General features: G+C 42.8%; 1 protein-coding gene across 5 annotated transcripts in view; it reads left to right on the forward strand.

Moving 5' to 3' along the window:
- The window catches only part of Pde1c (phosphodiesterase 1C), a 258,131-nt gene that overhangs the window by 179,584 nt on the left and 54,618 nt on the right, over positions 1 to 23,929 (forward strand). For all 5 annotated transcript variants that reach the window (XM_070014239.1, XM_070014241.1, XM_070014240.1 and 2 more), the window contains 9 exons: positions 4,510 to 4,623; positions 6,854 to 7,036; positions 8,500 to 8,566; positions 13,941 to 14,057; positions 14,735 to 14,875; positions 17,562 to 17,662; positions 18,878 to 19,006; positions 20,836 to 20,937; positions 21,507 to 21,627. In XM_070014239.1, the coding sequence (XP_069870340.1) occupies positions 4,510 to 4,623; positions 6,854 to 7,036; positions 8,500 to 8,566; positions 13,941 to 14,057; positions 14,735 to 14,875; positions 17,562 to 17,662; positions 18,878 to 19,006; positions 20,836 to 20,937; positions 21,507 to 21,627 (1,075 nt within the window). The remainder of the gene's footprint in view (positions 1 to 4,509; positions 4,624 to 6,853; positions 7,037 to 8,499; positions 8,567 to 13,940; positions 14,058 to 14,734; positions 14,876 to 17,561; positions 17,663 to 18,877; positions 19,007 to 20,835; positions 20,938 to 21,506; positions 21,628 to 23,929) is intronic.

The following is a 23,929-nucleotide window of genomic DNA, read 5'->3' on the forward strand; positions in this document are numbered from 1 at the left end:
TTTTCTGTGGCATTTAGGTAAGTGAGGGGAGGGGGGATAGGAGTGGAAGAGAAGGTGGTGTGTGAAAATCACAGACACCTGCGCCTTACAAATCCACAGATGGGATGTTCTGAGCGGATTCTTTTATTCAAATGAGTTTGCAAGGCTTCTGATTGGGACAGGTAGGGGAGCTCTGTACAACATCCAGTTCTCTTTCACTTTTCAAACTAAAAACCTGTCCAAGGCAATAGCCATCCAGCACCAAGCACCCCAGGGTATTTTAAGAGCTTGTATCCATCCTTCAGTAGGCCAGAAAGCACATTGTAGCGTCTTATTCCAGTTAAGTCTTGCTTGTACTTTGCTGATAATTAAATTCTAGCAAGACTTAAGCCCAACACATGTACCCTATGGGTCCTAAAAGTTTGCTTTAGTATTAAGAAAGCAACAAAAGCAAAACTTTTTTCTTCTTCTCAGTTCCCATCTACCAGCTTCTTTGCGGGCCCCACAGGCTGGCCTGGGTGCTGGGGACTCGGCATCCAGGACTCACTTCTCATGTGAGGTATGGAAAACAGAGGTAACATGATATTTCAGTCATGTGCAAAGTTGTACAAAGAGAACACTGGTTGCATGAAGAGATGGGGGCTTGGTGGCTGTCCCCTGGGAACAGTTCAAGCTGTCTAACAAGGGTAGCTAGCCAAGGCTGGGGAGCTTGAGTTCTTTCAAAAATGGTGCTACACCTTTGTTCTGGAACTGTTGTCTGGCAGTGCAGTAACAGCAATGGACAGAGTGGAGACCACGAGTGTTCTCTCAGAAAACAAACTTGAATTCTGCTATTTTCATTGTCCTTTTCCCCTCTTTCCCTTCCTCTTCCCTTCCTTCCCCTCCTTTCCTCCCTCGGTCTTCCTTTCCACCCTTATTCTTCCTCCCCTTCTCTTCCCTTTTCTCCCTCCCCCCTTCCCCTTTCCTTCTCTCTTTTTTCCTTGTGAATTTGTTATGAATGTTCTTCAAAATGTATTCCTTTTGGGTGCCAATACCAACATCCCTTGTGGCAGTATTCAGAAGGTAGATAGATAGCCTCCATCTTTCTCAGCATATAGACTGCTGCCACACAGTGGGTCCTGGCCCTCAGCCTCTCGGTGATAATCAATTCACACAGGTCCACTTCCCTTGGGAAACAAAGAAAGGCTGTCCAGCCTTCCCACCCAGCTCTCCTCCAAGTGGGACAGAATACTTTACAATGTGACGATGAAAGGGCCCAGCTAATTTTTAGGCAGCTCATTTTCTGATGGATTCAGATCTAGGGAAAATGTACAACATTGCGAGAATGGGCGAGAGTGCTGATTCCCAGAACTAGAGGAATTTCAAAGACTGGTGTCTCCTAATAGTGCAGTGGTGAAGAAGCTGAGAAATGGCAGCCTTTGGTCTTAGGAAGGAGGTGGTGGGAGGGGCAGGGCAGGGGTTCTGAGTGAAGGGATGAGGGGCAGAGTGGAGAGTGGGCTGGGGCTGTGGAGTAGCTGCCTGTATACTGGGCTAAACTCAACAATGTGGACAGAAGGCCCACCTGGAATTCCTGCGGGGTTGAGTGGTGTTTTTGTGAAGTATTCAGTTGACAGGTCTAGTTTGTATCCAACATGGACGGTTCCTTGAGTCAAACAGGAGTTGGGCACTTAGAAATTTGGTTAGTTTTAACTTTTCAAAAAAAGAATTCTTACTTTTTTACTATCGTATTTCATTTCCTTTTAATTGCTTCTCCTCTCAATATGCTCGCTTTTTATAACACCAATTCCAGCGTCCACAGATGTAGACTTTCTTGAATTTTATTGAGCCCACAGCAGATGCTACCCGGAATTTTATTTCTCCTTCTACTAGTGAATTTTTTGTTTGTTTGTTTCAGAGGTGAGTCCTTTCTCTGCATTTGGAGGATGGTTTCCTTCTTTGTCCTTAATACGGAACTTTCTAGATAATTTTGTGTGTTTGGTTAGCCTCAGATCATCAGCTGGAAGATTTTCCCAAACAAAGGATTTGGTCTGTTCCTCTACTGCCTGCCAGGTTGTTGGTTGAGTCTCTGCTCATTTCAGAAGTGGGGGGTACCTCTGGTGTACCCTGAAGGCACTCTGTCTCCATGTCATGTCGTTCTTGGGTTTGTTGAAACCATTGGCTGGGAATTGTTTTGTTTATAACTTTCCAGTGGGTCAGTCCATTACTTCATAAATGGCACTGCTCACCCATCCTGCTGGTGACCGGTCCCTGCTTGGCCAATTTCCTACGAATTGTGACACAAAGCCTTTCAGAGCTGCGGCTGGGCTCTGCTGGATGTAGCTCCATGCCAGGTTTTCTCTGTGGGACCGCTGTGCCCGGCCTGGGTCTGGCTCCCTGGTGCATCGCACAACTCCCTTGCTGCCTGCTCTCCCAGGAGGGGAGCTGTTAAAGTAGAGGCTGTGAATCCAGAACCTGCATAATGCTCTTCATAAGTTCAGAATTTCTGTGGACTGTTAGTTTTTAGGTCATGGAACTGGCATGCATTGGAAGATGTTTATGTTAAAACACGATAGTTTCTTTTTTTTGTAAAGATACTATACAGAGGGTTACAGTTACATGAGTGAGGTAATGAGTACACTTCCTCTTGAACATTGTTACCCCCTCCATTGTTTTCCCCCTACCATCCCCTCCCTCCCTCCCTTCCCCGAGGTTCTTTTTTTTTTTTTTTTGATTGTGATTAAGTGATTACATGATTTCCGGAATTTCACAGTATTGTGGAGTAATGATGCTCATTTAAAGTCACAAGTTCATTCTAACTTTCCTGGAGCCAATTGTCTATCACAGTCTATAACATATAACGGTGTTCACATGTTATATACCATATATGTGATCAGCAGCATGGGGATATTTAGTAGTGGTTCAACCAGATGAGTGGGAGTTCTTTGTTTCTTAAGTCCTGTTAGTTTTGTCGTATCACCTAACATTTTGGATTTAGCATCCACTTATCAGGGAGACCATGTACCGTTTGTCTCTTCGTTCTTGGCTTACCTCGCTCAACATGATTCCTTCTAGCTCCATCCATTTCCCTGCAAATGCCATTATTTTGTCATTTCTAGTGGCTGCATAATATTCCATTGTGTATATATACCACATTTTTTGGATCCATTCATCTGTGGTGGGGCATCTGGGTTGTTTCCATTTCCTAGCTATTGTAAACAGTGCTAAAACAGGATAGTTTTTAGGTCATAGAACAGTTAGGCATTGGAAGGTGTTTATGTTAAAACAGGAGCTTGTTTAGAAAATGGAATGGCATCTCATCTCCATGTCCAGTTGTCTTTGTGTCTTTAGTATGATATTGTGATGTCACCTTGTCTTCAAATCCCGTTGTCCTTGTGTCTGTAGTGTGAGCCTTGCGATGTTACTGTGTTTTCATGTGTGGTTGTCCTTGTGTCTGTAGTATAGTATGATGCCACCTCATCTGCATGTCTGGTTGTCCTTGTGTCTGTAGTGTGATGTTGTGTCAGCCTCTTCTTTCAGAAATCCTTAGGCACTTGTTTTCTGTTTTTGCAAAGGCTGACGTAGTTAGATGTGGTCCATAAACCCATTGTCCACTTACCGGGAGCCCAGGAATTTGTATCTGTTTATTGAAGCATATAAGCAATAGTATTTTGAGTTTGTTGGCATCTAAGAATATCTTCGTGGGTTTTACAATCTTTGTTGGCAGCTCCACGGGATATAGACATAAATGCCTTCAATGGTGTATTCTCAAAACCTTTTAGTCACTTTTTGGGTTTGACTTCAGAGAAGTCTATGACTAGTTTCAGAATTTGTAACTTCTGAAGCAATATATTTTTTCTCAAAGCTTTTCAAGTTCTTTTTTTCTATTCTTTGGAATAAAAAATTGCAATAACACATACTGGCTATTTTTTTCTGGCCTATTTGACCCTTTTTCTTCAGCTCAGTGAAGGCTTTGCCTTAACCTACAAAAGCCTATTTTGATCAAAGCTGTTTATGTTTATTTTTTATGAAAATCCTAGTATAGGTAGATAGGATTCCTGGTTCTTCCTTCTGTGAGTCATATTTTCCCGTTATTGTTTTGTTTTGTCCTTTCCTCTTGGGTTTTGAGGATTAAGGTCCACTCTCAGCACACTTCTATTACCAGTGGATATTTTCAAGCTGTCCTCGGGGATCAGGGCCGAAAGAAGTTCTTTCCACAGAGAATTCCTCCAGAGTCATTGGCTGGTATTGCCACTGGTTCTACCTTACCACATTGAGTTGTAACCAAAAAGATGGAAGTCCAAGGAAAAGCAAAATCACTGATAGTTTGGACACTCCTATGTGTTGGGAGTTTCTAGGGCCAGGTTATGAGAACATTTTTGTTCATTTGGCAAGGACAATAAACTATGTTTTTTTGTGACTTGTTCCTTTGGCCCTATGAGTATTATCCTTGTATTGTGCTAAAGAGCAACATTCAATGACTCTAAAAATGTGTCACCCTAATTCTTTGTTCCTCTAGTCTAATGAAGTTGTATCACTTTCCATTTCTTGTAGGTTACGATCTTTGGTGAAACAGCTAGAGAGAGGGGAAGCCTCCGTGGTAGATCTGAAGAAGAATTTGGAATATGCAGCCACAGTGCTGGAATCTGTATACATTGATGAAACCCGGTAAGCTAAAGATGTTTGCAAATCAGTAAAGTGATGAGACATCTTCTGTCCAGTATTTTTAAAAACTGTTCTCCAGCAGGTATGTATAAGGTTTGTGAGACTCCTGCCCTTGGAATGAGATTGGTTTGGGTAAGTGTCTTTCCCTCTGTGCTTCTTCATCTGTAAAAGGAATGGACAGAACTCTCTCAAATGACTATTAGGACAGAAGGGGAGGAGATATAGAAGGAAGAAATACAAATACAAATCTGAAACATCCATAGACTTTTCTCCCCTGCATTATGATTGCTGCATACTGTGACTATGCGCACACAAGGCTGGTTTTAATTCCCAGTAGTCTGAATGCTGAGGACCTGGAGAGATGGAAGATCATGTGCTCTCCTTCCTTCTCTGATGTCTGTCATTGGTTTTCTTTACACACTTTTCCATTGAATTGTCCAAAAAGAATCAAAGCAGTTCTGGGTGCTAGCCATGCATTTGAAAATACTAAACATTGATTTTGTTTTGGAAAATGTGGGATATAAAAGGTCTTTCTTGTTTCTCATAAGACATGCTGCTTTGTCAGCATTTGTGATGTCTTAATTTTAGGGTTGGGGGCAAATGGAATTTGAATTTTAATTTTTCTGTAACCTAAGGATCACATGGCTTGGTATGGCAGTGACAAGCCTTGTGGCTTATTTAAGGACTCTTAATACCAACATCTCTTCCATTGTGTGTTTTTTTCTTACCTCAACTTAGTAACCAAAAACAAAAAATAACTTTTTCATTGACATCTGCTTCTATAATGCTCACTTTTACTGTAGTAGGACTAGATTGGTCAAGCATTCAATTTTAGGTTTTATTAAAATCCTAACAATGTAAGTTCCTAATATTATTGCCTTGTTCTAGTAAACAAATATCTTTATTAAGCAAAACCATTCAGCTTTATAACGTATCATGGTATGGAATTACTATTGGATTTATGTTCATTTCTAGTTACCTGACCTATAGACAAGTTTGCTGTCCAGCAAAACACAGCCATCTGATGATTTAACTCATTGCACTCATGTTCTAAAACTACATTACTTTAGCAATTTGGCTTGGATTTAGACATTTAAGTTTCAGTTATATCTTATTAGATAAGAAGGTGTATCAATTGACATCATTTAAGATGATTACTTCAGAAGCTTTGCTGTGGTTGGAGGATATTTTGTAAAGACTTTAAATGTTCATTTTTTGTTGTTGTTGTTGGTCATGGGGCTTGAACTCTAGGCTTGGGCGCTGTCTCTCAGTTCTTCAGCTCAAGGTGAGCATCACTTCGGTTTTCGAGTGGTTTACTGGAGATAAGAGTCTCACGGACTTTCCTGCCCAGGCTGGCTTTGAACTGCGATCCTCAGATCTCAGCCTCCTGAGTAGCTAGGATTACAGGCATGAGCCACCAGTGCCCGGCAAATGCTCATTATTTTTTAAAATCAACATACCTAGTCCATCTATGGAATTATTTAAGCCTTCTTGTGCCTGAGTTTGTAGAAGGAAGTTAAAAATTTCATTCAAATTCCACAATTCCTTAGAGGATTAAGTAGTTGGCGTGTGCACACTGTGACCAGTGGATCTGTCAGCCAGAGAAGCCCAAGGCTGAGTGGGTCTAGACAGCCTGAGATGGGGCAGTTCTGACCCCTCTTCTCCCTGAGTCCTTTGCTCAGGGTCTCAGACAGCTTTCCATTGCTCTACCATCAGAGGCCATTGACTTATGAAGAGGAAAAGTTTAACTTGGGCTCCCAGCTTTGGAGTGATTCCCTTTTATGATGAATTGGCTTCATGGCTTTAGGCCTGGAGCAAGTAGCCCATCATGGCAGGAGCTGTTCAACTCATGGCCACCAGGAAGGAAAAGGGAGGACAAGGAAGGGGCTCAGCCCACTGTCCCCTCTGAGGTCACACCTGCAGGGCTTCAAGATCTACCTCTTGAAGTTCGCACCATCTCCCAATAGTATCACTTGCTGGAAACCAAGCCTTGAATACATTGGCCCTTGGTGCCATTCAACACCCAAACTACAATCCAGGGAGCCACAATAATACTGTACTTTTGTGTGTGTCCAATTCAACTTAGTTTCTTTGTGCTTGCGCAGCGGGTGGGGTAGTCAGCAGCTGTAGAGACCCTGGGGCCCTTATTCAGTACAGGGTGAACAGTGGCTGTGATGGCCAGGGGCCCTTATTCAAGTTCAGTCTTAGTGTCACATTTGTTTGTCCTGCTCAGGCGACTTCTGGACACGGAGGATGAGCTCAGTGACATTCAGTCGGACGCTGTGCCCTCTGAGGTCCGGGACTGGCTGGCCTCCACCTTCACCCGGCAGATGGGGCTGATGCTCCGCAGAAGCGAGGAGAAACCCCGGTTCAAGAGCATCGTGCACGCGGTGCAGGCTGGGATATTTGTGGAGAGGTAAAGAAGTCGCGCTCATCATCACTCAGGAACAAAGCAGCAAAAGGAGCTGCCATCCCCCAGTAATGGGAAGCCTGGCTTCTATGGAGCTGTGAGATTTGTAAACAGGGAAATTAATGGGTGGGAAACAGTCTCGAATGGGAAATGATAAGAACCATATCTGTTTTAATCTCTGAGATATCATAAGAATACATCCCCCCACCTCCCATGATCAGAATCCCCTTTCTTAACCAGGGGGCATTTAGTTTGAGCTTTTGGGGGAGTTGGTATTGGGTTTGAACTCAAGGCCGTGGCTGGGCAGGCCAGCACTCTACCACCAAGCCACACCTGTCCTACTTTTCCCTGGTTGATTTTGAGATTGGGTTTCACTTCCTATCCAGGCACATGCCCCAACAGTTATCTGTCTATTTTATGAGGTTGACAAGGACATGCCCCTGGTCTAGTTTCTCATGGTAGAGATGGCATCTTGTGGTCTCTTCTGTCTGGACTCTCCTGGTCTGCAACCCTCCCACACTCAGCCTTCTGCATAGTTTAGGACTACCGGGATGCATCAACCATGAGTTGAGATAGAGTCTTGCTAGCTTTTTCACCCAGGCTGGCTTGGAACCCATAATCCTTGCATTCTCAGCTTCCCCAGTAGATAGGATTACACACATGAGCCACCTGTGCCTGGATCAGTCTCTAATTTTTAAAGAAGGAAGCCATTTAATCCACCATCCTTTGAAATATGTGGACATTGTCCACATTTGAATGGGTGGGGAGCTTTGCATTTGCTGATCTGAGAGCACAGTTCATTAAAGGGGTACATTTTCCATGACATTCTGATTTTCTTGGACCTTGAAATAAAAAAATTTCCCCTGCTACTCAAAATAGATTCATTTCTTCCTGTAATCCCTGTTTAACAGCCACACTCATTCTTTTAACTAGGGGCAGGGGGCAGGGGAGGTGGGGAGGGGCATTTGACCATGGGGTTTAAACACAGGAGCTATGCTTGCTTGGCAGATACTCTACCACTTGAGCTGCACTTCTAGCTACAATGATACATTAGAAATGCATGGCAGGTTCAGAGTTTATATAGGACAACTTTCTTACTTGTTTTGATAATTGTAAAGTGGGTTGTGCACAGTAGTACTTTATTCAAGTTCAAGAACTATAATGAAAATTGTCTCTACTGTTCTGTAATTCTTTTGGGTAGAGCAGATGACACCTTTCATAATTTAATTTCCAGCCTAGGGCACATAGACTTTTTTCATTTAGGGTAGTTTATGCATTTGGGGTTGCTTTAATTTCTTTTGAATGTAATGGTATAAGGCTCCTTTGAAAAGTTGCTAAAAGGAACTTTAGGTTCTTTGTGTCTCTAGATTTTTAGCTTCTCATGATTTGTCACCATACTGTGTAAATATGGAATTGTGGACTGCAGATGCCCTTTTTAAAATTGCATTTTTCCTCTTCAATATTGCCAGAATGTATAGACGGACATCAAACATGGTTGGGCTGAGCTACCCCCCTGCAGTCATTGAAGCACTAAAGGTAAGGCCAGTGAAAGGTTTGCAGTGCACACGGCACCTCATAAAAAGTGTGATGGAACTTCTTCTTAGAAAAGGAGAGGATTCCATTCATAGTTCTTTTGCTCATGATCCCTAACATCCAGCTTTCATTGGCATTTTCTGATTGGTTTCAATAGGATAATGATATTTTCAGCCTTATTTTTCTTAAATTAAAAAAAAACCAAAACCAAAACCATGGGCTCTGTCGCTTTCTGTTTCTCTAGGGTATGCAATGCCTGGTTGTATGAAATTTGCTAACTTTGGCCTTATGGACATCAAATATGATATGGTCAAAGCCTATCATGGGAAAATCTTTTGGTGATTGTCATTGCATCGTTGTGTGATTATCCACTCTGAGTCCACTTTATAGATAAGAAAAGTAAAAGAAAATGAGTGACAGGAATGTAGAGCAGGTTCTATAGAGGATGAGGGGACAAGTAAAAGGGAAGAAGATAAAGCGGAGGATGAGGAAGGTGAATATAGTGTGAAAATATGTGTGTGCACAGTGTGTGTTTACAAACGAACATGTATGTTTAAACTTGTTTAGGTTGGTTTGGAAAGGCAGAGGTGCATGGGGAGGGTGACAGAAGGGTGAATCTGATCAAGGCACATTGTATGTGTATATGCACATGTCAACATAAAATTCCCTTGTACACTCAATTGGTGTGAGTAAAAATGTGGCAAATTGGAAGAGAGTAAGACTCAGTAAGATTTAAGGGAAAAATAGAGTTAGAGGCAGAGCTAAAGTTGGATAGCAGTGTTTACAACACCTTAGCTCTTAGGAGTATGTTGCTTTATGCAAGTGTGCTGGCCACTAGAGCCTTTGTCTCTGCCTTTCTCCTGCTGTTTTTCCAAGAAGTAGACTGAGCCAAGGGGTCATAGATGTCACCCAAAATTTCGCATTTAAATAGGTGAATCCTGACAGGCTACCTCATAGAAATATGCAGAGTATCTTATAGCCTCAAAGTGGAGGTGCTACTCCAGGCTGGTTCCAACCCACTGGTCTTGGGGTCCATTTGCCCAGGCTTGATTTGACTCTGAATCCCAAGTAGAGATGTGGAAGGGCCCTGGGTCACAAGGCTGGTTAGCACTACCTAGTGTACACACATAGAATTGGTCTGCTTGCTCAGGGCATCTTGAATTCTGATCTGTTAAAGATGTTGTTTTTCTCTGGAGCCTGAAAACAATGACCTGATGATGTTTTCAGAAGATAAATTGCCTATTCATGGAATTGAGAATGAAAGTTACATCAAAATGAGCCTCAGGGACATCTTGACTGTATATTCATAATTCTTCTTGTCTCAGAGCCACTAGCTGAATGCATTGGACCATAGATGATAGCTAGCTAGCTAGTTAACTGATAAAAGAGATAGATAGATGATAGATGATAGACAGAGACCAACAGATGGATAGATGGTAGATAGATATATATGCTATATATATATATAATATATATATACACACACTCACACATTCATTCATACATAGATGATAAGTACTACAGAGACAGATAGATGCTGATAGGTGGATAGATGATATGTGATGGTAGATGATATATGCTAATAGACAAATAGGTAGATAGATACATGATAGATGATAGATACTAGGTAAATAGATGATAGATATTAAATTGGTAGATGTATGAATAGATAGATAATAGCTAGATACATGGTAGGTAGATGATAGATCAATGGTAAATATGGGAAAGACACATGACACATAATAGATATATAGATTGCTAGACAGGCAAATAGATGATAGAACTCAATAGATCCCAAATAGATATAGATAGATGTATGAATTGATAGATAGGTACATGATAACTAGATAACTAGATAGAATAGATAGGTAGAAACAGATAGAAGATAAATAGGTAGGTAGGTAGGTAGATAGATAGATAGGTAGGTAGGTAGATAGATAGATAGATAGATAGATAGATAGATAGATAGATAGATAGATAGATGGATGGATGGATAGGCAGGTAGCTGGGCAGGTAGACATACAGACAGATGCTCACTTTTTTTTTGTCTCTGTCTCTGCTTCCTTAATCTGAGGAGAAGGGAGAATGCTCTGAGAATCTATGTGTTTCTCTTTTACCACCCCTGGGTCCATTTTAATGCCCATTATATCAGTGTGATCCATAGTCTGTTCCCCATATAATCAGCAAGATAACCTTATGAGGTCTCATGTGTCATAACATCGCTATGAAATCACATCAGTTTTCACAATTGACCTTAGTGATCTTAGGATCACTAAGAGCATATTCTCATCTTTAATCTCTTATTTGTCATGAGCATAAACACAGAGGAGATATGAATACTTAGACATTTACCAGAACCTTCCCCTTCCCACCCCCTCTTCTTTTTCTTCTTCCTTTTCTTCTTCTTCTTCTTCTTCTTCGTCTTCTTCTTCTTCTTCTTCTTCTTCTTCTTCTTCTTCTTCGTCTTCTTCTTCTTCTTCTTCTTCTTCTTCTTCTTCTTCTTCTTCTTCTTCTTCTTCTTCTTCTTCTTCTTCTTCTTCTTCTTCTTCTTCTTCTTCTTCTTCTTCTTCTGCTGCTGCTGCTGCTGCTGCTGCTGCTGCTGCTGCTGCAGCACTCAGGGCCTGCACACTGTCACTGAACTTCTTTTGCTCAAGGCTAGCACTCTACCACTTGAGCTACAGTACCACTTCTGGTACTGAGGATCAAACCCAGGGCTTCATTTGTGCTAGACAAACATTCTACCACTAAGCAATATTTCCAGCCCCTCTTTTCTATGCAGAATAAAAAAAACCACGGAGGACAACTTGTGTACATTACAGGCTGTTGTTTTATGGGAGGGCAGGGAAAGTCTCTGGTGCAAACAGGTTGTCTAAGGGAGAGGTACAGACCTGAAGCAAGCACTAACTCTCAATTGCTGCCCTTCTTTGCATTGCCTTATTGATTTGTACATTTAGGCTGTTTGCTTTGGCCTTGACCTCTGTTGACTAGAAAAGTTCAAAGCCTTTTTTTGGGGGGGGGGGCAACTGGGGTTTAATGTGAAGGCCTTTAGCCCATTTTGCTTGTTTCACTTAATATTTTCAGATAGGGTCTTTTGCTTTTGCCCAGTACTTGGCTGCAATTCTTTCTCCTATCTGTACTTCCTGAGTAGTTGGGTTTACAGATGTGTACTGCCAGGCTAGCTTGATATTTGATCTAGGGTCTCTCTAACTTTCTGCTCAAACAAGTTCTGTCTATGATTCTCCTGTCTCCACCTCTTGAGTGGCTGGGTTTATAGGCATCCACTAGAAGTTCAAACCATTTTAAAGATTTAATATTTTTCCAGATCCCCAGACTTTTCTTTACTTTGGTTGGGGTGAGTTGGGGACAGAGAAAGATTCTCATTTCCTTTGTATATGGTATCTGCTAGAGGAAAGATTTTTTTCAATGTAGAATCACTATTGTTTTCTTCTATGACAGATATTTTCCTCAAAGATAGAGAACATAATTCACTAACTTATCCATGCCATGGTTGTGTTAATGCTTGTGGGCACACAGCATAAATGACATCTAAGTAAGAGAATCATGAAACACCACAGTTCTAAATTTGCATTCCTTTCTCTTCCCCCCGCCCCCTAGTACATAGTAGCTTCTAATTTTTGTTATTTCTCTCCAGTTTTCTGGGTGCAGTTACTGGAAACTCAGGGGCACCTCTTATTTTAGAAGGACATCATCCTGTGACTCAGGAAGTGACAGGTTGGCCAGACTCCAGGTTTAAGTGTGAGGATGTGAGCAGACTCCAGCTTCCTTGAGGCTGTATAAAGGGAAGTTCATGTGGTTTTCCCATGGGGATTGTTTCAGGCAAAATTTGGCAAATAGGAAGAATGTTTAAGACAGATAAACTGGGAACTTGTTAGAATGCAGACGCCAGGGCCAGGATTCTCAGTCTGTGTGACCACCAGTATTTTGAGTAAGCCCACAATGATTGGGTGAACTATTAATCTTGAGAACCACAGTTAAGAAGGGGTTGAAGAGCATCTGAGAACTAGAATAAATCTTAGCTCTTTACTTTGATATTCCAGTGAGAGATTTTCCTTCTTAAAAGAAATTCATCCTGGAGAACATGATTAAAAATTGTCATATGTGGCTGGACACAGGGGTTCACACCTGTAATCCTGGAGACTCCAAAGGCAAGATGGAGAGGATCATGATTTGAGGCTCACTTAGGCAAAAAGAATGTGAGATCCCCATTTTAACCAACAAGGAGCTGAGCAGGTAGTACATGTCTGTCATCCCAGCTACACAGGAAAGATAAATAGGAAGATGGTGGCCCAAGCCAGCCTGGGAAGGAAGTAAGAACCTGTTCAAAAGATAGGAATTCAAAAAGGTCTTGGGGGCATGTGGCTCATGTGGTACAGAACTTGCCTAATAAGCACAAATCCCTGAGTTCGAGTCCTAGTACTGCCAAAAATGTCTGGTGTGAAAAGACTTTTTCCAGTCCCCTGAGCTATCAGTGGCTTTTCCATGAGACAAAGGATTAGACAATGGAGGATTCGTGGCCATGCCAATTCTGGGAACCAAAGTTTCACTGGTAGTCTTGAGTACCTTTCAACAGATTTTGCTGTGTGTGGCTTGTGTCCTTCCTCGCCAGGTCTTGAGGGCGTGGGGCCCAGGTTGCAGCATGGATGACTTGAGTTCACAATGTTGTCTGTCAGTCTCTGGTATTATCGCCTAATTGTGCTACCATCTGTTGTTGACATTTCACGTCATCTCCTTGGCTGCCGTCAGATCTGGGGAAGCGATACCACGCTCTAGAGTTGTGAGGTTTAATAAATGTGTAAAATCACTTTGCTCAGTAAGATAGAGCCCCGAGGGGGAAGTGTGCTCAAAGTACACTAAATGTATGTGTGCAAGTGTCCTTACTATGTATGGCCCCAGTGTGTGTGGGGGTGCCGAGTGCAGGTATTGCTGGGGTGCCTGCACTGGTTCCTGCAGTGTGGCTTAGGGACCTTGAGTTTCAGCTTTCTCATTTGAGACATGTGGCTACCTTCCTACCATTCATGATTGTTATCACCAATCTGTTATAATGCCTACCACCCCCTGCACACTGGAGAAATTCTGCACACTAACTAATAGCTTTTGACAGCCAGGGCTATGTAGGACTACTGGATTGAAGTGATAAAGCCTGGGATGGGAAGTGTGTGGATGTGCATGGATGTGTGGGGAGTGTGGATGTGTGTGGACATGAGTGGACGTGTGTGAACCTGTATGGACACATGTGTATTGTGTAAACCTGTGTGGATGTATGTGGACTTGTGTGGATGCCTGTCACAGTCCTTGGCTGTGGAATCCTGGCGGTCAGGTTGGTGGGCATACGCTCATGTGCTCTCTGTCCGCATAGGATGTGGACAAGTGGTCTTTTGACGTCTTCTCTCTCAATGAAGCCAGTGGGGACCACGCTCTGAAATTCATTTTCTACGAGCTTCTCACACGCTATGACCTGATCAGCCGCTTTAAGGTAAGTGCCTCACTACAAAGATGAACAAATGAACCTCACAGCTGTCCATCCTTGTGATTTATGACCAAGAGGCTCCTTATCAATATCTCTAGGTAGCTTGGGCACGTTGTTCTGTGTTGGGTGCTTTATATCCTATGCTGTCCGGGGCCTTCTTAGAAGAAAGAGGCTGGAGAAGCTGCAGATCTCCATCTTCTGGAGTCACCCAGAGCTTGCCAGAGCCTGCCATGGCTGGGCTCCATGGCTGCCCCATCTCCTTCTCCTTCCAGCCTCATTGTCACTGCTGTCAAAGGCCGTAACGCCCAATGCGTCATCACCACTGATGTCAGAGGCTATTTATAGAGGAACAAGGACAAGGAAATACAGAAAATTAGCGTAGTAATAGCTCACTTCATTTTCTTCTTGTGCAGCAAGTCCTTGGTTTGCATGGCAATCAAACTAAAGCTCTTTAAGATCATTCTGACATCATTCCTCAGGGCCCCAGGGCCAGATGTTCTGCAGCTAGGGCCCTCATATTTGATTTCAAGTTATCTGGCAATTCTCCAGTAATTTCTGTTCATTGTAAGTCACTGTGATTTCCTCGTGTGATTTCCACCTGGAGCAAGGGGGGAGGGGGGAGGCTGTGTGCCTTCTACCTGCGCAGCCCCCTCGAGGGAATGAAGCTTGTTCTTCTCTTTCAGATCCCCATTTCTGCACTTGTCTCCTTTGTGGAGGCCCTGGAAGTGGGCTACAGCAAGCACAAAAACCCTTACCACAATCTAATGCATGCTGCCGATGTCACACAGACGGTGCATTACCTCCTCTACAAGACAGGAGTGGCGGTATGTAGAGAGCATAACTCTTGAACTACACAAAACATGATGCTGGCTTAATAAAATCAGCTCCAATTCATTGTCCAAGGGAGTTCATGGTGGCAGGTCCCTATATGCACATAATGTGCCTTGATCTGACACACTCCACCCTCACTCTCCCATCCCCTCCCCCTTTCCCAGGCCAAGCCCAGCAAGGACAGAAGATATTTCAACCATACTCACCTCTTCATTCACTCTGCCTCCCAATCTTACAGTCTCCACAGGACATACTTTACTTTTCTAATATTCATTTTTGTTACGGTGTATTTTAATTGTTCAAAGGCGCTTCCATGGCATTTCTCATATGTGAATACCATACCTCAATCATATTGATCATCTGTCTATATCTAACTCTCTCTCTCATTTCTGTCTCTATCTGTCTGTCCATCCATCTATCACCTATATCTGTCTGCATCTATCAGGTCCTGATACTGACTTCTTATTGAAGGATGTCCCCACGCTTGTTGAGCTTGAGCCCAGGAAGATGACATTTTATTTCCGACTCCCAGGAATTGCCTTGCCACCATGGGAAGTCTGGAGGTTTTCCATCACCTGTGAAGTGTTCTTCCTCCTGGACTTGATATAGTAGACACTAGTTGTCACTGTCATCGCCAGGCCATAATCAGTTACAACGAGTACAACTGATGATGTGTTTGCAGCTTTGGGTGGTGGTGGTTCTGTTGCATCACCAGGGTTAACAATGGTGTCTCACAGTCTGAAACTGTGTCCAATAGACTTGGCAGCCATGTTATACCAGTTCAGTTTTGACTCAGACGTCTGCATCTTTTCCACAGAAACTGTTGTTATCCACATTTGTCTGTGTGCACCTGAGTTTTTCTTTAATCTAAGAGCTGGTTTTCTAATCATTTGAAATTTTCATGCTGGTTGTGGCCCAGCCTTTCTACTTTTTTTGTGATATTTTTAGATTTTCCTTCTTGAAATCCATTTTATTAACTGTTCTGCTCTTGGACGCCATGTGGTACCCCATGCCTGTCCTCCAAGAAGGCCTTAATTCTCAAAAATATTCTTAGATGATGACAAAAGTTAATTATTAATAGAAAGAAGTGGCTAAAACTGAGAATCAGAAAGATGTATGCTCATTTAAAGTCCTTTTCTATAACCTTAAGTCATATAAATATATTTTATGCCCTTATTTTAGGCACACATTACAAACTCTTTCCTGGGTTCTGCCAAGTTCAGTATTTTATTTTTTTTACATTTTCCCTATACCCCTCTCTGAGATTTCTAGATTTATTTCTTTAAAGACCCTCATGAAGCAAGCAGAATGCACAATTGCTAGATTTTTACATGGGTTCTCAGTGTTCTGGCGGTTGTCATACCTATTTGGACAGCAGTGCTCTTAGTAACTGCTCAAAGCATTGGATTTGTGTTCTAAGGAAGTGGCTCCATTTTTCTGTTCATTTTTATTGGTTTATGTCATGTTGTATAATGGTAATAACCAAGTACAACAGGGTTTGGAATAACTACACCAAATTTTGTAGCACCATGACCCTTTAGTGAAAGTGAGCAGAGGGCACCAGAGAGTAGCCCGTGGGTCATGAACACAGGCTGTAGGTGCTAAGGGGCACAGAGGGATTGGAAATATCAGCAAACCCCCAGACCCATCAGTGGAGAGTAGCTAAGGGAGGTTCTAGAGCAGAAGTCCTCTCAAACTCCAGCATACAGTTTCAGATGGTCTCCTCAGACACAGATGATTAAGCCAGGAGCATTGGTTGGGGCCAGAAATTTCATTTGTATTTTTGGCACTAGTGACACTAGTTCTGCTACCCAGGGAGCACACTGGGAAAGCCCTGAGCCACAGCCAACCATGATAGCGCCTAGGGGGATGGGGCCCTTCAAACTACTTGTGTATCATACCATAATCAGACAGTAGGTCTTCCATTGTGCTTGGCAGTGTATGATATTTGTGTATGTGTACACATGTGTGTGTTTGTTTGTGTGTGTGTGCGCGCACACGAGCACGTGCGTGAGAGAGAGAAAGAGAGAGAGGGAGAGAGAGAAACTCAGGAGAAGATTGAGACCTTTTAAAGTCTTCATGTTCAGTCTCCTTGACTTTCAGGGAAAAGGTAAACTACTAGTTAACTCTTTCAACCTAGCACATTGCTTGAAAACCACAAGTCCCAGGCTATTCACAAACAAAAGCAAACAAAGCGGAAAACTTATTATTTTTCTTTATTAAGAACTTTTTTTGAATATTTTTATTCTCTTTAAATAGTTGCACAAGGAGTTGGCCATTCACCAAAGCAGTTTATGAACATGGTGTGTCTTGATCAATGTTGTCCCTTTCCACATTCTTACCCACCCCTCCTAACCTACCCCTTCTCTTAATTTTAGGGTATGTATTGAATATTTTGCCATTTAACAGAGCAAGTTATGTGTATAATGCATCTTGATCTGTGTCATCACTTCAACATCTTCACCCCCTTTGACCCACCCCTTCCCTTCCATTTCTCAATTCTGCAGCATATACAATGAATTCACTGTGTGTCAGAAAACACCTTTGGCAATTGCTCACAGCTGCAGGTTGGAGAGGTGGCAGTGTGGACATGTTGTCAACACTGTTTGAGGAAGGGGCAGGTCACCTGATTGCTCAGAACTGGGGCCATGTCATCTGACTGCTCTGTCTCACTCTTAGAACTGGCTGACGGAGCTGGAGATCTTCGCCATCATCTTCTCAGCTGCCATCCATGACTATGAACACACGGGCACCACCAACAATTTCCACATTCAGACTCGGTGAGCCTGGGACATGTTTGGAGAGAGGCAAAACAGCGCAGGCCAAGTGTTTCAGAAGTCAGCGAGCTGTGCTTTCGACAGCTTTCTTTGGCATGGCGGCTGTGAGTTGCAGAAGAAGGGTCTGGTCAGCTTCAGTCAGTGGCTAGGGTTGAAGCAGCCACTGGTTCCTAGTTCTTATTTTATTCAGATCCAATGGGGACCAGTTTCTCTTCTACTATAGTGCTTTATTTATGGGGTGCTCTGCCTATTTCTATTATGTGGTGGGGAGTTTGTGTAGAAACGATGTGAACTAAAGCAGTAAGGACAGGGGATGGTTTGCGGGGCTTGGATTGACATAATAACAGTCTTCATGCCCTCCAATCTCTGGGGTTCTGGTAAAGTGGTCTTCTCTTTCTGGTGATCACTACTCAGAAAACTAAGTGTGCAATCAGGTCTGTTAAATGATAAGTATATCTAACACTTTCAAGGTTGGCTAGATCCACCCCAAAGCTTGGCCAGGGACAGGTGGATGCCATCTTGGAGTGGCCTGCTCTGGGGAGACCTCACCTTCCCCTCACCCTGACATATGGCCACTGCAAGGCTCCAAGAAGATACCTCTCATCTGCTGATTCAGCTTCTTCCATGGGACACAAAGGGGACCTGTAAGAATTGAAGTTTTCATTAAGTTAAAGGTGCTATAATAATATATATCCCTGTATTTTGTGAGAGAGAACAGTCAGAAAGTGGCTGCTTCTTACTTTCAACTGAGCTCCTGTGTCTTTCCTGTGGAAAATATTAGCATCAGGCTTCTACCAGAGGTGGCTCACAGACAGCGAACAGATCCATACCATTGCATCCATTGAATTAACTATGAAGGAAAAGGAGAATCATTCCAGAAAGTAAAAGGATGTTTGACATTACCCACATTAAGAAAGATGCCCAATAAACACTAGATGCCACTAGTGAAGTTGATTGAGTCTAGTTATGAAATAATTCTATGCAGAGCTGTTGGGCTGAATGTCACAGGCTTCCTGCCCATGAGTGGGTTGTAGAATGTTGCTCGGTGTGGATGGATAACTTCTAGTGTTTGGTTAGCTTTCAGTTGCTTCCACTTACATGGGCAAATAATCGCTTCTAAACATAGGGCGAATGATGGTGCCTCCCAGCATGTACGTGCTAGCTGAGCAGGCCTCAGTGGTCCCCTTCCTCACTGATTGTGTGTGGCTTTCTGTTCAGGTCAGATCCAGCCATTCTCTACAACGACAGATCGGTACTGGAAAATCACCACTTAAGTGCAGCCTACCGGCTTCTGCAAGAAGATGAAGAGATGAATATTTTGATCAACCTCTCAAAGGATGACTGGAGGTGAGGCTAAGGGGGAGAGACTGGAAAGTCAGGGTGAGAACTGTGGAGATGAATGCTGAAACTAGACCCTGCTTAAAATTTTATTTGTCTTCTCTTTCTGTCTCTGCCTCTTTCCCCTGCTTCTCTCCACCTGCGTGCAGTTCATTCTTATTTCTCTACTTTTTTCTTGTCTCAGATGTTCAAATGTTTATCAGTAAAGACTATAGAGTATTATGCTCAAGGTCCACCTAAGTTATTTCATCATTTTTCTGCTTTTGTATCAATGGATTGGGAAATGGAACCAGTTTGGGTCAAATAATTCTATATTATGCTAGAGATTCTTGTGGAAGAAAATTTGACAGTATTGTCCCAATAGTGTCCAAACAAGACACTTTGTGAATATTTATTATTACCTTTAAAAACTTGTATTACTTTTAGGTAAGCTCCATACATGTGAATTTTTATCATTTATCATTTGGAAAAACACCTTATTGTTGGTTTGGGTTTTTAAATAATCTTTAAATTTTTTTCTATGGGAATTATTTAGATTGTGGACTACTGGGCGGAAGCAGGAGGATCCTGAGTTTGGGACTAGCTTGGACAAAATTAGCAAGACTCCATCTAGAAGACAAAATATAAAATACCAATAAAATGGCTAAGGGTATGGCTCAACCAAAAGAGTGCTTTCCCTGGGTCCATGCTCAGTAGTGCAGCCTCCCTCATCAGAAAAAAAAGTATTTATTCCTGTTTCCTAAATTATGCTATGACCTTGGATTTAAGCATGCCCGAGTTTGAGTACAGACAGAATTACTCACTAGCTGTGAGAGGCTGGGAGCATTATTCAATCTCTTCATTAATGGTGAACAGTTAGCAAATAGACAATACCACAACTCAGGACTGGTTAGGATTACAATGACATTATTCCCTTAAAATGCACACTTTGTGGGATATTCGAGCAATTTTGCAAGTCACTGCAGTTATAAGCATAGGTCAAAGTGTTTCAAAGCTTGTAGATAAACACAGCTAAATCCTTCAGAAGTTCTGTCTTTGTTGTGGCTTAACGCATGCTTACATTTTCATTGAACAGACACTGTTCATTGAATGAGTATACTTTTGCCTGCCACTCTGCAAGGATCCAGACAAATAAGCCATACAAGGAATGCAAACAATGGATCCAAGGCAGGAGGTATGAGAGTTCTAGGTCAGCCTGGAATACATGGTGAGACTCTGTCTTCACTCAAAACAAGCCAGAGGGAGTCCTTAGTTTCAGCTTTATTAGACTGCAATGGACTTGGCCATCATCTTCAAAGGGTAGAGCTCAATAATTACTCAGTGCACATCTTCAGCAAAACCCAAAGCTTTCCATCCAGTGTCCAGGGCTATAAGTGAATGAAAGGTTTGAGCTGGCAGGAGGTTGCTTCACAGGACTGGTGTAGGGACACATGCTCTTGATCTCCAAGGCCCAGCCCCTGGCTTCTTAGGATATGTTAAAGTGCACACAGGCCACAGGCCCTTTTCTTTATTTTTGTTTGGGATTTTCTACCTCCATTAAACCAGTCCCAGAACCTCTTTCAACCCACAGCTATGGCAGAGAGCTAGTCCTGTGCACGCTGTGCCTAACCCACCACTTATTTTGGGTAAAATTGGCAAGAAATAAACTAATTTCTTTCTTTCTTTCTTTCTTTCTTTCTTTCTTTCTTTCTTTCTTTCTTTCTTTCTTTCTTTCTTTCTTTCTTTCTTTCTTTCTTTCTTTCTTTCTTTCTTTCTTTCTTTCTTTCTTTCTTTCTTTCTTTCTTTCTTTCTTTCTCATTTTAACTTCCATCCTGTTTTCTCTCTGGGTGTCCCTAAAGGGAGTTTCGGACCTTGGTTATTGAGATGGTGATGGCCACGGATATGTCTTGTCATTTCCAACAAATCAAAGCAATGAAGACGGCCTTGCAGCAGCCAGAAGCGTGAGTAAGCTGTGGCATGTCCCTGGGACTAGAGAATGCACTAGGTGTCCGCATGGAATACGTCCATATCCTGGCTGTGGTGTGGTGTGTTCTGGGGACACGGAGCATCTTTCTAGGTGTCTGCACTAGAATGTGTCCACGCTCCAGCCTGTGTCCTTCACAGTAACTGTGCTGAGTAAGCTTCAAGTGTCGTATTGGTAGGCAAGAGCCTGGTGTACATGCCTCACAGTTGTACTCATCAGGATTGCAGTCAATGATGGGACTGGTGATGGTTTGTGCCAAATAGAATCATTTCCTGTGGGAAGCTAAATAATCAAAGATTCCCTGGATGCAGAGGTAACAGATCAATGAGTGACTCTTGTGTCCAAGTTGCTTTCTGGAATGGTGAGTTGAAGTGAGATGATTCTAGTTCAGTGATCTCAGAGACCCAGGGGGTGATATCCTAGTCAGAGGATGGCTCCACAGAGGTTGGACTGAAGCTGGAGAATGGGAGGGGTATGAGGTGAATGACAGCCTTAATGAGCTCTTCTGAGTGAGTCACCAGTGCTGTCTGTGCTCTGGGCTCACAGGATTGAAAAGCCAAAAGCTTTGTCCCTGATGTTGCACACAGCCGATATCAGCCACCCTGCCAAGGCCTGGGACCTACACCACCGCTGGACCATGTCGCTGCTGGAGGAATTCTTCAGACAGGTACCATCTCTGCACTGGCCATCTCTGTGCTGTCCTCAGCACCAGCCTTGAACAGCTGAATAATCTGTTTTATCCCAGGTCCTTGGGGGAATGAAGGTTTCACAGCTTCTAATGCTTCCTGGCTCTCAGTATTTGAATCTTACCTAAATTCTGGCTCATGGAATATTACCTGAAGCATTTCATGCATTTCTATCATATGCATTTCTGTTCCACAGTCTTCTCAAAATGCCATTTGAGGAGTCTCTTTCCTTGTCTCTTTTTCCCTAGTTGGTTTATAGAATGGTGTTTATATGGCCTTCATCATGTAGGATTCAGTTGTTAATCTCTGTATCGTGTTTCTGTTATAATTTGTCGGGTTGTTTCTTCCCAGTGAACAAGTCTGTGATACGAAATTCCAAAACTCAGTGGCAAATAAGGGCCATGAAATCACTTAACTACCAGTACTTTAAGATCCAGAGTTTTGCTGTCTATAACAAATAGTCTCAGCGGGGTGCTGGTGGCTCATACCTGTAATCCTAGCTAGCTACTCAAGAGGCTGAGATCTGGGAATTAAGGTTTATATCTCATGGACAGGAAAGTCTGTGAGATTCTTATCTTTAATTAACCACCAGAAAGCTGGAAGTGGAAATGTGGCTCAAATGGCAGAATGCTAGCCCTGAGCAAAAAAGCTCAGGCCCTGAGTTCAAGCCCTAGGACCAGAACACACACACACACACACACACACACACACACACACACACACACACACACACACAGACATGCACACATAGAGACACACACATGTCTCTATGGAGCATATATTGCTTTAAAACAAGTAAGTGGTTCTGACAAAACACTCCCATCAGGTCGTTATAAATACAGATATGTTTAGATCATGGTTTGGGGTCTGGGAAGTTCTAGAGTGCAAAGCTGGCATTAGCATGGAGCGTGACAACATGGAACAGGTGTGTTAGCTTGGTCTCCCAGGATACTGTGAGAGCCCCCCTCTGACCTCATCTAGCCCCAGACACCCCCAAATACCATTAACACCCAGTTTTGGGGATTAAAGTCCTGAGAGTGATATTTGAACTTAGTCCAGCCGTAGCACACTGCTACTTTGATTCTTGGAAGCAAATTACCTTCGTGATTACTCTTACTCTTATGATTCTTGTTTAAGTAGGAAATGATAGAAGGTATATGTGCTTGCATGCATGCATGTATATGAGCACTCTTGGATTCTCTCAGATGCACTCCTGAGTTATCAAGCACACTCATACACATACATGCACACGCACATGTGTGTGTATTCATGTTCCCTTCTCTCTGGTAATGAAGTGAGACTAGAATTAAGAACATCCTAAAGATTAACTACCCAGGAGGCTGAGATCCAGAGGATCATAGTTCAAAGCCAGTCAGGGTAAAAATATCTGAGAGGGACTGGGAATGTGGCTTAGTGGTAGAGTGCTTGTCTAGCATGCATGAAGCCCTGGGTTCGATTCCTTAGTACCACATAAACAGAAAAAGCCAGAAGTGGTGCTGTGGCTCAAGTGGTAGAGTGCTAGTTTTGAGCAGAAGAAGCTCAGAGACAGTGCCCAGGCTCTGAGTTCAAGTGCCAGGACTGGCAAAAAAAAAAAGTCTGAGAGAGTCAGTCTCCAAATAATCAGCAAAAAGCAGGGATGAAGGTGTAGCATCAGCCAAGCAAGCAAGCTGAGCAAGCATGAGGCCCTGAGTTCAAAATCCAGTGCTACCTACCCCCACAGAGAGAGAGAGAGAGAGAGAGAGAGAGAGAGAGAGAGAGAGAGAGAGAGAGAGAGAGAGACAGAGACAGAGAGAGAGAGAGAGACAGAGACAGAGAGAGACAGAGACAGAGAGAGACAGAGAGACAGAGACAGAGAGAGACAGAGACACACAGAGACAGAGAGAGACAGAGACAGAGAGAAATAGGGTAGGGAGAGGGAGAGAGGAGGGAGAAAGAGAAGGAAGAAGAGAGAGGGAAGAAAGGAATGAGGGAATGAGAGAGAGTGAAAGAGGGAGAGGGGAAGGGGGAGGGAGGGAGAGAAAGGGACAGAACTGGAGAGGTAAGCCTTCAGTTTCTGGGCCTGACTTGGTTTCACATTATTGTTCTCTTACATGTACTCCCAAGTTATCAAGCATTGGTTACAATCAGAGTGTGTTCAGTGCAACAACGTCACTAAGTATTTTTTAAACCTGGAACTTAAATATCATAGGTTTCTATTGCGAAACAATATTCTTTTTCCATCGTTTTTGAAAATGTACTATCATTTCATTCTCATTATGACCCCGTGATGTTGGAATTATTCCA

This window comes from Dipodomys merriami, unplaced genomic scaffold, assembly GCF_024711535.1.
Source record: "Dipodomys merriami isolate MVZ:Mamm:240054 unplaced genomic scaffold, mDipMer1.0.p SCAF_94, whole genome shotgun sequence".
In the NCBI taxonomy this organism is placed as follows: domain Eukaryota; kingdom Metazoa; phylum Chordata; class Mammalia; order Rodentia; family Heteromyidae; genus Dipodomys; species Dipodomys merriami.